Source organism: Schistocerca piceifrons, chromosome 11 (genome assembly GCF_021461385.2).
Source record: "Schistocerca piceifrons isolate TAMUIC-IGC-003096 chromosome 11, iqSchPice1.1, whole genome shotgun sequence".
NCBI classification, from domain to species: Eukaryota; Metazoa; Arthropoda; class Insecta; order Orthoptera; family Acrididae; genus Schistocerca; species Schistocerca piceifrons.
Window position 1 is genome coordinate 173,885,997 of NC_060148.1, and position 15,461 is coordinate 173,901,457.

At 49.9% G+C, this 15,461-nt stretch overlaps 1 protein-coding gene across 1 annotated transcript in view; it reads left to right on the forward strand.

Annotated features, from left to right (window-relative positions):
* Positions 1–15,461, forward strand: part of LOC124719879 (poly [ADP-ribose] polymerase tankyrase-1-like) — a 107,097-nt gene that overhangs the window by 46,270 nt on the left and 45,366 nt on the right. The window contains exon 3 of the mRNA XM_047245060.1: positions 10,352–10,928. Within this exon, the coding sequence (XP_047101016.1) occupies positions 10,363–10,928 (566 nt within the window). The 5' untranslated portion in view covers positions 10,352–10,362. The remainder of the gene's footprint in view (positions 1–10,351; positions 10,929–15,461) is intronic.

Here is a 15,461-nt window from a genome sequence, read left to right on the forward strand (position 1 = left end):
GAAACTCGGCACGCCCAACGTTGGGGTGCACGGTCCGTGTGCCGACGGCTTTAGGGACGCCGGTTGGCTTTCAACGCGAGCTGGCTCGACCAGCGCCGACCGGAGACTCTTCCGTCACACGGGATATCGATATCGGCGATGGAAGGGCGCCACGGCCCACAAACAGTAGACGGGTAGGATTGACAGCAGCGAGGGGAGGCGTGAAGTGCAGCAGTCTCTGGGAAACGTTCTGCAGATGGCCTCAGACTGCAACGGACACACCGTGTGTCGTCGTCGTTTGTTCCCCTAGCGCTGTAGTGTGATCGGGATCGCCACAAAATCGTCGTCATTTGTCGCCCGGTTCATTTCTCATTTTTCTTGTCGATTGTGATTACGTGAATTGAATCGTTGTGATCACGATGATGCTTCACAAAGAATTGAAAAGTACTTTAAAGAAACGTGCAATATTTTTTATGAAATATACTAAACACCTTTGCAATTAATAAAAAATGATTTCGTCTTTCGAAAGGAAATGAAAGAACCAGCCCACTCCCTGCGTGAATACTATGGGTCCCATAATACGAAAACATAGGGCTAATAAAAGTTTAATTTATTTTTTATGAAAAATTACGTAATTTCTTGTTTAACATAAATTCTGGATTGATTGTTTTATCACAAATACTCGGTGTTAACGATGAATAAAAACAAAATCTGTATACTGTTTTCAGGGATCCGTTGGATAACTCAGTGAACAAAATCGTGTGAGAAAGTCGGATAAATTCGACGAAATACCAACTTATTTACAAACACGATAGTGTCACCTCGGTAAAGCTAACAAAATTCACTTTTGAGTCTCGCGTGCAGTAAATTACGCGAAGCATGTTTTGCTGTAGGAATACACCTATAAATAGGATAATTCGCTTCATTCCGTAAAAAATACTAAATTTATTAAATAGTAATGTAAAGTATAACAACGTACATCCTTTTTCACAAGAAAGGTGTTTGTTCTTCCCTACTTTCAAACATGAGTTTTGAACACAGACGACGGCTAGTTGACCGGAACTGCTATCTGAAGATTCGTCGAAATCGTGTCGGTTAATGACGACAAACCTAAAATGAAATTCATAAATTGCGACTTAAAGGCGTGAATGAGCAGCAGTGAGTGAGACGTGAGGAGAGTCGGCGACGCCCTGGAGGCCAGCGGTGTCCAGCCTGGAGTCCAGCAGGAGGAGGGAGGGAGGGACTCGTCCTGCGGGCCACCCTCTGTGTACGGGGGCGTCTCACGAGTCTGCTAAACTCCGACGAAAGAGCGCAACATTTTTTGTGGCGCTTTCGCAAGTGTGATTATTCCAAAGGTGGCGTGAAGAATTTCAACGGTGCACATCTTACAGTTCACAGAATTGGTCAGTGTACCGAATGCGACTGAAAATGGAGAGAAAGTTTCGTGCTGTTGTTAAACTTTTTCTTTCATTAGGAGGGTTGGGCTGCCGCACAAATCAAAACAGAATTGGATCGAGTTCCCGCGGAGTGTGCAGCATCACTGAACATACGGTAATGCAGGGGCGCCAAATAAAAGTTGGACTGCCGAGACGGTATGCATTTCAAGAGTGTGTGTGTGTGTGTGTGTGTGTGTGTGTGTGTGTGTGTGTGTGTGTGTAATGTCCTACACGGGTAATGGGGTATTTGAGCGTTTTCGGGAATTTGTATTGAATGATGGTCATTTTACGCGCTTAACATGCTTCCTTTCCTCTTTAGTATCAGTATTGTTCTATAGAAATTGTATTAATTATAAACGATTACGTGCGCAGTGTCGTGTTATTAAAGAAAGCAAGAAAGCCAGCTGGGCTGCTTTCACAAGCTCGTTCAACAGTTTTACTCCTTCTTCTGTTGTCTGGGGTAGCCTGCGCCGGCTATCTGGCACTAGGTCCACTCACCAGTTTCTGGCTTGACGGTCGCGAATGACGTCCTTGTGGCCCCTGAGGATGTCTCCGATGCCTTCGGCCGCTTTTTCGCAGAGGTTTCGAGCTCCGCTCATTACCACCCTGCCTTCCTCTCCCGAAAACCGGCAGAGGAGGCAAGGCCACCTAACTTCCGCTCCTCGAATCGTGAAAGTTATAATGCCCCATTCACCATGCGGGAACTCGACAATGCACTTGCCTGGTCACGGTCCTCCGCTCCAGGGCCTGATTCTATTCAGATGCTGAAGAACCTTTCTCCTGCAGGTTTTCTTCTTCGTACTTATAGTCGCATCTGGATTGAGGGTCATGTTCCCCTGGAGCGAGTCTATTGTTGTCCCGATCCCTAAGCCGGGGAAGGACAAGCACTTGCCTTCCAGTTATCGACCCATCTCGCTTACCAGCTGTGTCTGTAAAGTGATGGAGCGAATGGTTAACTCCCGTTTGGTTTGGCTGCTCGAGTCTCGACGCCTACTTACCAATGTACAATGTGGATTTCGTAGGCGCCGCTCTGCTGTTGACCATCTGGTTACCTTGTCGACCTTCATTATGAATAACTTCTTGCGGAAGCGCCCGACCGCGGCTGTGTTCTTTGATTTGGAGAAGGCTTACGACACCTGTTGGAGGGCGGGCATTCTCCGCTCCATGCATACATGGGGCCTTCGCGGTCGCCTCCCTCTTTTTATTCGTTCCTTTTCAATGGCTCGACAGTTCTGGGTACATGTGGGTTCTGTCCTGTCAGACGCCTTTCGCCAGGAGAATGGGGTGCCACAGGGCTCAGTTTTGAGAGTCGCTCTCTTCGCCATAGCAATCAATCCAATAGTGGATTACCTCCCACCTGATATATCAGGCTCCCTTTTCGTGGACGATTTTACCATCTATTGCAGCGCACAGCGGAGATGTTTCCTGGAGCGCTGTCTTGACTGTCTTTACTCCTGGAGTGTCGCCAATGGCTTCCGTTTTTCTGCCGAGAAAACGGTCTGTATTAACTTCTGCCGCTACAAAGCGTTTCTCCTGCCGTCCTTACGACTCGGTAAGGACTTATCTGGTCGCCACATGTTTCATATTTGGCTGCCCGTTATATCCGTTCTCTAAATGTCATCCGTGTTCTCAGTAGAATGTCGTGGGGAGCGGATCGAACCGTCCTGCTTCGTCTATATCGGTCGAAGGTCCGCTCAAAGCTGGATTATGGGAGCTTCGTGTACTCCTCTGCACGGCCATCCATCTTACGCCGCCTCAACTCTATACAACACCGGCCCCCCAGGGGCTCAGCATTCATTTGCTGAGTACGGACTTGGCGACCCCGGGGTCCTGAGCTGGGGACTGGTCAGCGCCGCCAGTCTCCTGTCACCGTAACCCCCGGACATGATTCAGCAACCACCGCATGGCGCGGCGGTGGAATGTTGTGTGCTGCGGGGAATGGTAATCTTAGCTTGACCGCCTGGATTGCGAGGAAGGTAAACCTCTATAAAAACCCCTCAATCTTACGGTGTGCTGCGCGCCTATAAGATGCATGGCTGTTGGGGTGGAACAGTCGCAAGCGGGCAACCTCTGGGGCACCTGCCGCGCCCCACTTGTATAAGGCTTACCTAGGCACGCGGGGCTCTGTCTAGGTGGACTTCTAGTTCCCTAGCTGCTCGTGGGACTGAGATGGAACCCTCGAACTTTTATTCTTCTCCTGCCAGCGGAAAGGGTGGACCGCTGGTGGGTTGTAACACCCAATCCAACAAGAGGGCTCGTGTAGCCAGTCCTCCTGATTCAGGTAGTAGTAACAGAACGCATGCTGCTTCGCAGAATGTGTTTTTCATAATTTAAAGATGGGAGTTTTGAAAAAGTTTCTCCATTTTATATACAGAAGGGCTTAGAAGGTATTGCTGGCACATTAAAATCTGTAAAGCGCTTGCGAAATGGCACCTTGTTGGTTGAAACATCTAGCTTCCAGCAAGTCCAGAACCTTCAGAAGGCACAATTTCTTGGGGAGTTTGCGATAGAGACAGAATTTCACATCACCTTGAACTACAGCAAGGGTGTTGTGACTTGCAGAGATATCGTTGACATTCCCCAAGACGAACTGAAGGCTGAATGGTCCCGGGAAGGAATTGTCGACGTGCAACACATTATGAAACGGGTGGATGGTGCTCTCATAAAGACTGACTCATTTATCCTTACATTTAACACCACCAAATTGCCAGAGCATGTGAAGGCAGGTTTCCTACGTCTCAGTGTACGGCCTTATTACCCCAACCCCATGCGGTGTTTTAAATGCCAACACTTTGGACACACTACTCTCGGCTGTAGAGGGGAAGCCACTTGCAGGAATTGTGGTAAATCCGCCCATGAGGGAGTTGGTTGCTCCTCTCCTCCCAAGTGTGTCAACTGCTCTGGGGATCACCCTGTGTGGAGTAGGGTATGCAGAGTTTTCCTTGAGGAACGGAAGATCCAGGAACTAAAAACTACAAAACGCATCCCATATGGTGAGGCGAAGAAAATCTAAAAGTCCATGCAGCCGCCCACGTTCGCTGCTTCCTTTTCTTCCGTTCTCAAACAACCAGTCTTGAAAACTGATGCCGCTACACAAACGGAGGTTGCTACTGTCAGCACTAGCACCTGCGCTTGTCAATGTACGTTTGCTGCTGCCATTCCTGTGAAGCCTGCTGCTCCCCCCCGGCCTTCTGACCAGGCCGTGGTAGCTGACATCATGGAACTTCCTGCCCCTTCCCGGGGCCAGTCTTGTGCACTGCCCAGTGCTGCTACACCCCCTACTGCTTCTGAGGTTTTGGCTCCAATGCCACCTCAGTCCAGAACATCGAAGCCAAAGACGAAGACTCGCCCACTAAAGGAGACTGCAGTTATACAGTCTCCTGATGTGGATGTCATTCTCTCTGACGTCTCTCTCGACTCCTCTTCTGAGGCGATGTAGGTTGATGTCAGACTGGGGCAATCATCTCGCCCCAAAACTGAGCCTCCACCTGTTGTGGGCTCTGCTCCCCAACAGAAAGTGAGAATGAAGGTACTCCCACCCTTATAGATGGCTCCCATTATACAGTGGAACATGGATGGATTCCGGGCACATGTGGAGGAACTGAACCTCCTAGCACGGCAACGTCCCCTGTGCTTGTGTTTACAGGAAACGCATTTAAAACCATCTGATGCCCCTGTACCAAGGGGCTATACGTCATATCGCAAAGATGACCTGACTGGAGAAAGGGCCAAAGGCGGAGTCGCTGTGTTTGTCAATAATGACCACCACTCCTCTGCTCTCCCCCTGGATACTGACCTGCAAGCAGTTGCAGTTGAAATTCATTCACCTCGGAGGCTTACCGTTTGCTCCCTTTATTTACCCCCTCTGGATGCAATGACCTTAGACGCTCTCACAGATCTTATCGACCAACTCCCCCGCCCATTTCTCCTCCTGGGAGACTTCAATGCCCATCATGCCCTGTGGGGCTCCACTTCTCTTTGCGCTCGAGGTCGAATTTTGGAGAGCCTCCTAACATCTCAAGTGTTGTGCATCCTCAACACAAGTACTCTGACTCATTTCTCTACTGCTACAGGGTCATTCTCAGCCATTGACCTATCTTTCTGCTCTCCAACCCTCACCGACTCTGTTCACTGGGAGGTCATTGACGACCTTCATTCCAGCGATCACTTCCCTATCCGCATTCATTTCCTGGATAGTGTATCACTGGAGCAGCGGCCACCATCGTGGATGATTGGCAGGGCTAACTGGCCACTGTTCACTCGGTTGGCTGTCTTTGACCGCCACAATAACGTACAGGAATGGGTGGATCACATCACGCTTGTGGTCCATCATGCTGCTGACCTGTCCATACCACAGTCTTCTGGCACTCTTAAGCGGCGCCTTGTGCCTTGGTGGACAGAAGAGTGCCGTTCAGCCATCCGGGTCAGGCGTGCGGCTCTTCACCGATTTAAATGCCGCCCAACAGCGGTCAATCTTACCGCCTTTCGAATCACGAGAGCCAGGGCACGCCGTGTCATTACAGGGAGCAAGAAAAGGTCATGGCAGGAGTTCCTGGACTCGTCAACCGTTCCACTTGTTCCACAAGAGTATGGGAAGCCATCCGGAGGATTTCCGGTAAACACAGCCGTTTACCAATAGCTGCTGTCCTGAACCAGGGATGCCTCCAAACGACACCCAGAGCCATTGCTCAGACGCTGGCAGAGCATTTTGCACAAAGTACTGCCACTGCAGATCAGGATCCAGCGTTTCGTCGCTACCGTGCGACTGTCGAAACAGCGATCTTGGACTTTCGGTTGAACAGTTCTGAGGCCTAAAATTGCCCTTTCTCCATGTGGGAACTTGAATCGGCACTTACTGAGACTTCTGACACTGCACCAGGTTACGACCGCATCCGGTACTCCATGCTTCGACATCTGCCAGCGGCGCCAAAGGAAATCCTCCTCGAATGTTTTAATCTCGTATGGCAGACTGGTGTTCCCCACCTCGTGGAGGGAGGCAATTCTCATCCCTCTCCTCAAACCAGGAAAGGATCGCACATGTCCCGGTAGTTATCGTAGTATCGCCTTGACAAGCTGTGTCGGAAAGACCCTGGAACGGATGGTTAACCGTCGTCTGGTCTGGCTGCTAGAGACCTGACAGCTCCTTAGCGCTTTCAGTGTGGATTCCGAAAATTTCGGTCCACGGTCGACAACCTGACCCTCCTAGAGGCGGCTATTCAGCAGGCTTTTCTCTGTCAGCATCACTGTATCGGTATCTTCTTTGATATCAGTAAGGCGTATGATACTACTTGGAGACACTGTATTCTTGCACAAATGCATCAATGGGGATTTCGTGGCCGCCTCCCGATTTTCATCCGGTCTTTCCTGTCTCAGCGGTTTTTTCGGACCCGCGTTGGTAACACACTGTCTGATCGCTTTGAGCAAGAGAACGGTGCCCCCAGGGCAGTGTTTTAAGTGTTACCCTCTTTGCCATAGCCATCAACAGTATAACGTCTACGGTGAGGAGTTCAGTACAGTGCTCCTTATTTGAAGACTTTGCTGTTTTCTGTTCCTCCTCCAGTGTTGCAACCGTGAGCCGTCAGTTGCAGCTAACAGTGCGGCGGTTAGAGGAGTGGGCTGCAAAGACGGGTTTTCGGTTTTCTGCCGAAAAGTGTGTTTGTGTTCATTTTAATCGTTCTCGTCATCTTTTTACTTTGCCTGCCTTGCATATGGGGGATACTGTCCTACATTTTAGAGACAGTGCGGTTTCTTGGCCTAATTTTTGACTCCAGGTTGTCATGGCTGCCACACCTACGTGACTTGAAAGCCAGAACGCTGAAGGCACTGAACATCCTCAAGTGCCTCAGCCACAGGCCTTGGGGCGCGGACAGGGTGCGTCTCCTACAGTTTTATGCGTTCACGGCTGGACTACAGGTGCACAGTATATGGGTCAGCGAGGCCATCTTATTTGCGGAGCCTTGACACTGTTCACCATGCTGGGATCCGACTGGCCACGGGTGCTTATCGGACCAGTCCCGTACCCAGCCTCTGTGCTGAGTCTGGCGAACCGCCACTTACCATCCGGTGGCAGCTCCTGCTGGTGCGCCAGGCTTGTAAGTTTCTTGCAGCTCCCAGATCGCCTGCTCACCATCTTGTTGCCCATCCACCTCTGGACCGCCTTTTTTCCCGCCGTCCCCGGGCTACGTTGCCGTTTGGGATCTGTGTGCAACGTGTACTAGAGTCCTTCGGTGTGGAGTCTGTACAACCCCAAATTCAAGGTTTTAACCGCCTGCCACCCTGGTTACTGAAGAGGCCTGGAGTGATTTTAGATTTATTGCAGTACAAGAGAGATTGCACTCCTGCCACCGTTTTTAATGCAGCATTTTCTGCCATTTTATCTGAGCACCACGACTATGTAGCTGTTTTTATGGATGGGTCGAAACAAGGGGATTCTGTTGGTTGCTCAGTTGTTTTTCCATATCGTGTCCTCAAGGTCCGACTGCCTCAGACTTTTACTGTCTTTTATGCAGAATTGTTTGCGATCCTGCGGGCACTGGAGCACATGAGACATTCTTCCTCTCCTAAATTTCTTGTCTGTTCCGATTCACTCAGTGCCCTTCACTCATTGCAACGTTTCTATCTGGCAGACAAAATTGTCCAGACCATCCAGGATGCCCTCTTCCAACTACAGCGACTGGGGAAGGTTGTAGCTTTCTGCTGGGTTCCGGGGCATGTTGGCATTGCTGGGAATGAAAGGGCAGATCTTGCAGCCAAGGAGGCGTGTCTCGCCCCACAAGTATCTCAGTGTGCTATCCCCTTGCACGCACTCACCTCGCTGTTGAGCTCACCGGTCATGCGTCGGTGGGAGGATGAGTGGCTGGAAGTGACTGACAATAAGCTCCGTATAGTCAAGCCCACAACGCGTGTGTGGTGTACTTCCTTTCAGCCCCATCGACGGGACGAGGTTCTTCTCACTCGGCTTCGAGTAGGCCACAGCCCTATGACGCACGGCTTCCTGCTCCGGCGAGAGGACCCTCCAGTTTGTGGCACTTGCGGCGTCCAGGTCACTGTGCGCCACGTTTTATTGGATTGCGTTTTATTTTCTGACGAGCGGGTCGCGGCTGACTTGCCAGCGGACCTGCCATCTCTTGTAGGCAACACTCGGACGAATGTGGTTAGAGTTTTAAAGTTCTGTGCCCTGTCAAATGTTTTTACAAAGATTTTAGGGAGAGGATTTTAATTTGCTCACTGTGTGACAAGCTCGCCCATATTTTGTGTAAGTGGCCAGCCAATAACAATTTCCTGTGACATTCTTGTTGCCATGTTTCCCCTTTCCGTAGGTTTTACTTTCTTAGGTAGCATTTTCTTTCTTTTCCTGCTTTGTTTGAGTGTGTGCTTTAGTTTTCTTAGGTCTGTCCACATTCGTTCCTTTTAATGTGTGTCAGGGCGCTGATGACCTCGATATTGAGCGCCCATAAGCCCCAACACACCACCACCACCACCACCACCACCACCACCACCACCATATACAACACCGGGGTTTACGTCTTGCGATGGGAGCGTTCTATACTAGTCCCGTCGAGAGTCTTCATACTGAAGCCGGTGAATTGAATTGCCACTAACCTACCAGTGCGATATACTGCTTTATCGGTATGCCTGTCGGCTATTGTCAATGCCCGACCACCCATCTTATCGTTCCTTTTTTGACGACTCTCTCGACCGTCAATACGTGTTGTATGTCTCTGCCCTGCTGCCCCCTGGAGTTTCCTTTCGTCGGCTCCTTCAGCACCTTGATTTTTCACTCCCTGCAACCTTTAGAGTGGGCGAGAGCCAAACGCCACCTTGGCTCCAGGCTCAGGTTCGCGTTCACCTTGACCTCAGTTCACTCCCAAAGGAGGTTACCCCCACTTTGGTATACTGCTCCCGTTTTATCGAACTTCGTTCAAAGTTAATTAATATGATCTTCATTTATGCAGATAGCTCTAAGACCGATGACGGTGTCGGGTGTTCTTTTATTGTCGGGGCACACAGTGTCAAATACCGGCTCCGTGGCCATTGTTCGGTCTTCACAGCTGAGCTATTTGCTCTCTACCTGGCTGTTCTTTACATCTGCCGCCACTGACATTCTGCTTATGTCATCTGCTCCGATTCCCTTAGCGCCATCCAGAGCCTCAGTGATCTGTATCCGGTTCACCCTTTTGTGCACCGGATCCAACGCTCTCTTCAGCAGCTGTTGGACGACGATTCTCTTGTTACCTTTATGTGGGTTCCTAGCCGTGTCGGTAACCCTGGGCACGAAGCTGCAGATGCCGTGGCCAAGGCTGCGGTCCTCCAGCCTCGGACAGCTTCTTGTTGTGTCCCTTCATGGGATTGTAGCAGGGTCATTTGTCAGCGCATTTTATCGCTGTGGCATGCCGATTGGGCTGCACTTACGCCCTTCTCGGCGGGAGGAGGTCGTTTTGGCCCAGTTACGAATTGGACACTGCCGGTTCAGCCATCGCCATTTGCTGATGGCTGTGCCGGCGCCGTTCTGCCCATGTGGGGAATTGCTGACGGTATGCCACATTTTAACGTCCTGTCCGAATTTTAATACACTGCCCGTTGATCTTGGCCTGCCGTGTACTCTGGATGCCATTTTAGCGGATGACCCAGGAGCAGCTGCTCGCGTTCTTTGTTTTATCCACTTGACAAACCTGTCTAAGGAGATTTGATTCTGCTGTTTTTTTAATCCTATACCTGTCAATCTGTCTTTTATCGTGTTTTCCATTTTAGTTGCTGTTTTAACCTAGTGCCTCGCTGTGCATTCCTAATGTAGTCTGGGCGCTGATGACCATTGTAGTTGTGCGCCCTAAAACAACAAAAAAAAAAAAAATTGCAGCTGCTGTACTGGTCTGCACGTGCGTCGTACAAGTGTGGAGGGTGCTGTGTAAGGTGGGCTCGGTGGCGCCGTGTTTCAGGACCTTCCGCCATGTCGTCAGCTGCTGAGGTTCAGAGGATGGCGGCCGTGGACCTGGGCGCCCTGCTAGATGCGGGCGAGGGCGCGGTCATGATGCTGGTGGCAGGAGAGACGCGGCTGGCGGCGCACCGTGCGGTCCTGGAAGAGAGGAGCCCCGTGTTCCGAGCCATGTTCCAGCACGACAAGCTGGAGGCCAGCTGTGGTGAAGTCAGAATCGCGGACGTGAAGGGCCCGGTGCTGAGGCAGCTGCTGTCTTACATGTACACCCTGCAGGCACCCCAGCTGACCGACACGGCCCGGGAGCTGTTAATGGCAGCCGACAAATACGGCCTGTCCGCGCTGAAGGCCGCCTGCGAACAGCAGGTGGCGGCACAGCTGGAGGTGGAGACGGCGGCGGCTGCAGCTGTGCTGGCGGTGAGGCACTCGTGCCCCAGCCTAACTGCAGCCATCGTCCACTTCATAAGGGCCCACGACTACAAAGCAATGGCAACACAGGGCTGGGCAGACGCTGTGCTCGAGTACCCAAAAGACATGGTCGAAGTCAGTCGGCTGCTTCGTGAGCCACCAGCAGAAGCCAGGTGAGCCCGGGGCAAGACGTTATTCTGTCTTTAACAATAATGTGTGTGTGTGTGTGTGTGTGTGTGTGTGTGTGTGTGTGTGTGTGTGTGTGTGTTGGACTCTCTCTCCTTACAGCTCACAATGCTGTCATTGGCCTGTCATGACTGGTTTATCAAAGCTCCATATTCAGCTCTTTTTGTTAGCAGTTATGTTAAGTAAACAAATCATTGAGGGGATAATTTCAATGGTTAAGGAATCTGTCTACATTTGATTAGTTCTCTTATAAAGCATGTGTAGAGCCCACTAATGTAGATTTTAGCATAAAGTCATTGAACAAAACTACTAAATTGTGATCTGCATCCGTATCTGCTTCTGTGTACACCTTACAGTCCAGTGTCTGATTTCTGAATCTCTGCCTGAAGATGATGGTATGTAACTGAAATCTTCACATATCTCGCATCGTTTCCCAAGTGTACCACCACCTCTTGTGAGTCTCAAAGAGAGTATTTGCTATTGCTAGCTGAAGTTTATTGTACATCTCAACTAGTCTTTCTTCTCTCTCATTCCTAGTACCAGGTCCGTCTTCTCCTGTAACCATTTCTTTTACTCTTTCCCCTACAACTGCTTTTTTGTCCCCCCCGACTATTAGATATTTATCTCCCTTTACGTACTGGATTAAGTGTTGAGTATCATCATATAGTTTTTCTACATCTTCATTGTCACCTTGTGATGTCGGCATGTATACCTGAACTCTCGTTGCTTGTGCTGGTGTTGGTTTCCTGTCGATTCTGTTGAGAAGAACCCTGTCACCGACTTGTTCACAGTAGCTCGCTGTCTGCCCTAGCTTCCTACTCATAATGAATCCTACTCCTGTTCCGCCATTTTCTGCTGCTGTTGATATTACCCCATTCTCTTCTGGCCAGAAGTCCTTGCCTTCTTTCCATTTCACTTCAGTGACCACCACCACATCCAGATCGAGCTATAGCATTTCCCTTTTGTTATTGTCTGGCTTTCCTATTGCATTCAAACTCATTACATTCCACGTCTTGACTCATATAATGTCATCATTTTGTTGGTCATTCAATCTTTTTCTCGTGGTTACGGCAGTCTCCCCAGGTATCCAAATAGGCACTAGGTGCCAAGATCGTCATGATACTTTTGTCAGTTATCGGCCACATCTCCTGTTGATGCACTTCATGTGTCTAATGCAGTGGTTTCCATTGTCTTCTGCATCCTCATGCCTTTTATCATTGTTGATTCATCTGCCTTAAGTGGAAGCTTCCAAACCCAATGGCAAGAGTGTCCTGAACCTGTCTGCTCCACCACCCACTTTTGACAAAGATGTTGACTGGGGGTCTCAGGATTCTTTCATGAGTACTTGCATGGTGAGCACGGGGTGCCAAGCTAGTGCAGCCTTTCTTCTTTCCTGGGCTGCATTTCCTTGCCCTTACCCTCCTTTCCTCTCCTTGCTCCTTTGCCCTCTCCTTTCCCTCTCTTGGTGTCCTTGCTTATGTTGGTCCCGCTATCCTCCTGGTTATGTTGGTTTTGTAATTTGGCTTTGTTGCATAATCACCTCATCCTTTTGGCATTCCCTGGTCCCCCTCTGGGGATTGGCCTCCATTACTAAATTTCTATTGCGTCGTGTGAGCCATTTGGGTAAGAGCACCTTACCTAGTGTCTCCGACGTTTGCCCTCCTAGTTCATTCAGCCTGTTCTTTCACGTCGTCGTCTGATGATAGGGTGCATAGCCTGCTCGGTAGCCAGCCCGTGTGGTGGGGTCGCTAGTACCCTTTTGGTTGAGCCCCCTGAACACACAGGGATCACACTTCTGATATCTGTGCTGTGACCACCTCAGGTAAGGCTAGCAGTGGTAGCTTGTCATCCTGGTGCATTCGATCTCCCGGCAATGGCTGCTGTGCCAGACGGCCCTCGCTGTGGCTGGGTGGCGCACGTGAGGAGAGCCCCTGATTGGAGTGGGTGATATCAGCCAGAGAAGTGTCCCACGTCTTCGGTGTCTGCTGCTCAAGGGCGCCCCTCCTGGGATATCCCTTCCAGGCCAAAATTATGCTGCCACGCAACCAATGCTGCCACGCGATGACTGCGAGAACCACGGTTTGTGGGGCCCCCAGGTTGCCCGATCTCTTTCTGTTCCCGATCTTGCTGCAGCTGGCTCCTTTATGCCACTCAGCTCTCCTCGATCTCAAACAGAAAAGAAGAAGAAACATAAGTCCCGGGACAAGGAGCCTCTGGTGTCTCCAGAGGTCCCATCCTTGGCTTCGCAACCCGATTCTGACTTGTTGTTCATGGATGTCACCCCCTCCTTGTCGGTGACAGTTGGTGACTGGCTTTAGCTTGAATCATTGTTCTATGGTTATCCAATGGAATTGTAATGGGTATTACAATCACTTACCGGAGTTGAAATCCGTTATTTCGTCTTACTCTGGAGCTTGTTTGGTTCTACAGGAATATAATTTTACTGATGATCACTCACAAACCCTCTCTGGGTTCCGTGTTTTCTGTCGAAATTGGGTTGGCCCTGTGCGGGCAACTGGTGGCGTTTGTACGTTGGTCCGTACAGACGTTGCTAGCACGTGGATTCCTCTTCAAACTACATTGGAAGCGGTTGCTGTTAAAGTCCACCTGGACGGTTTGCAATCTTTATCCCCCCTGACAACACCTACACCTGCTGGCATAACAGCCCTTCTTCTGCAACTTGTTCCTCCCTTCCTCCTTCTAGGGGATTTTAATGCTCACCATCCCTTTGGGGCAGTGCATTTCCATCTAGACGAGGTCTTCTCATAGACCAGTTTCTTGCAGACCACGACTTGTGCCTTCTTAATGATGGCTCCCCTATTCATTTCAGTGCCAGTCATGGTACCTTTTTGCCATTGATCTTTCTCTTTCTTCTCCCTCCCTCTTCCCTTCATTACACTGGTCGCCACATGACGACCTTTGTGATTGTGAGCATTTCCCATTGATTCTTTCACTCCCTTCCCGCTCCCAGATGGGCAGGCTACCTCATTGGTCTTTCCAACGTGCCGATTGGCGTCTATACACTGCACAGGTTGTGTTTTCTCCCTCTTTGTCAGGTTGTATTGATGATGTCCTACATGAAGAGTGACGTGATTGTTTGCGCTGCTAGTTTTGCTGTACCTCGCTCATTTGGACCATTTCACCGCCAGCAAGTCCCGTGGTGAAGTACGGCCATTGCCATTGCCATTCGTGATTGGCGTCGAGCTTTGCAATACCTTAAGAGGCACCCTTACATTGCCAACCTTATTACCTTCAAACGCCTTCGTGCTAAAGCTCGTTACTTAATCAAACAGAGCAAACGGATATGTTGGGAATGCTTTGTTTCTTCCCTCGCTCCTACTGTCCCTACGTCACGGGTATGGGCTACACTTCCCTCTCTCCAAGGTTGCCACTGGCAGTCCACCCTCACAGGTGGTCCCAGATGGTCTTCGTACGGACCCGCTGATTCTCGCGGAACATCTGTCGACCCATTTTGCAACAGCATCATCATCATCAACCTCCTAACCAGCATCTTTCCTGCACCAGAAACAGTGGTCCGAAGCTTCCACCTTACATTTTACCCGTTGTCAGTCAGAATCTTACAATGAACCTTTTATGAATGGGAATCTCTTTTCACATTTTCTTCTTCTCATGATACAGCTCCTGGCTCAGACTCAATTCATAACCAACTGCTTCAACATCTCAGTGCTCCACAACGGCAACATCTTGTCCAGTTTTTAACCTTATTTGGCTCCAGGGTGACTTTCCTTCTCAGTGGAGGGATAGCATCATGGTTTTGTTTGTCGTAAGCTATCGGCCAATTATTCTGACAAATGTTGTTTGCAAGTTATTTGAACTGATGGTAGCCCGTCGGCTCAATTGGGTCCTCGAATCTCGGAATCTATTGTCATGTTACCAGTGTGGCTTCTGAGAGGGACGGTCTCCGATCGATCATTTACTTATTAAGCTTGGAATTCCCAGTTCGACAGTCTTTTTCCCAGCACCGCCATTTGGTTGCAGTATTTTTTGACCTTTGCAAGGCTTATGACACGGCTTGATGCCATTACGTCTTCCTTACACTTAATCAGTGGGGTCCACCCCCCGATTTTTATCCGCCAGTTCCTGTTCTACCGATCGTTCAGGGTTCGGGTTGGTACTGTTCTTAATTCTCCATGGACCCAGGAGACTGGCATCTCACAGGGTTCTGTATTGAGTGTACTTCTTTTCCTCATTGCTATCAATGGACTTGTGGCTTCTGTCAGTCCTTAGGTCGCCCTTGCTCTGTATGTGGATGATTTCTGCATTTGGGTTTGTTCCTCTTCAATGGCCTCTGCAGAGCAGCAGTTCCAAGGAGCTATACGGCATGCCTCTGCATGGACCCTCTCACACGGGTTTCAATTCTCTCCTTTAAAATTACGGGTGGTACACTTCTGTCGCCGTAGTACGATCCACCCTGATCCAGAGCTCTATCTCGATGCACAACGATTACCTGTGGTCCCACAGTTTCGTTTCCCAGGTCATCTTTTTGACAACTAGCTCAC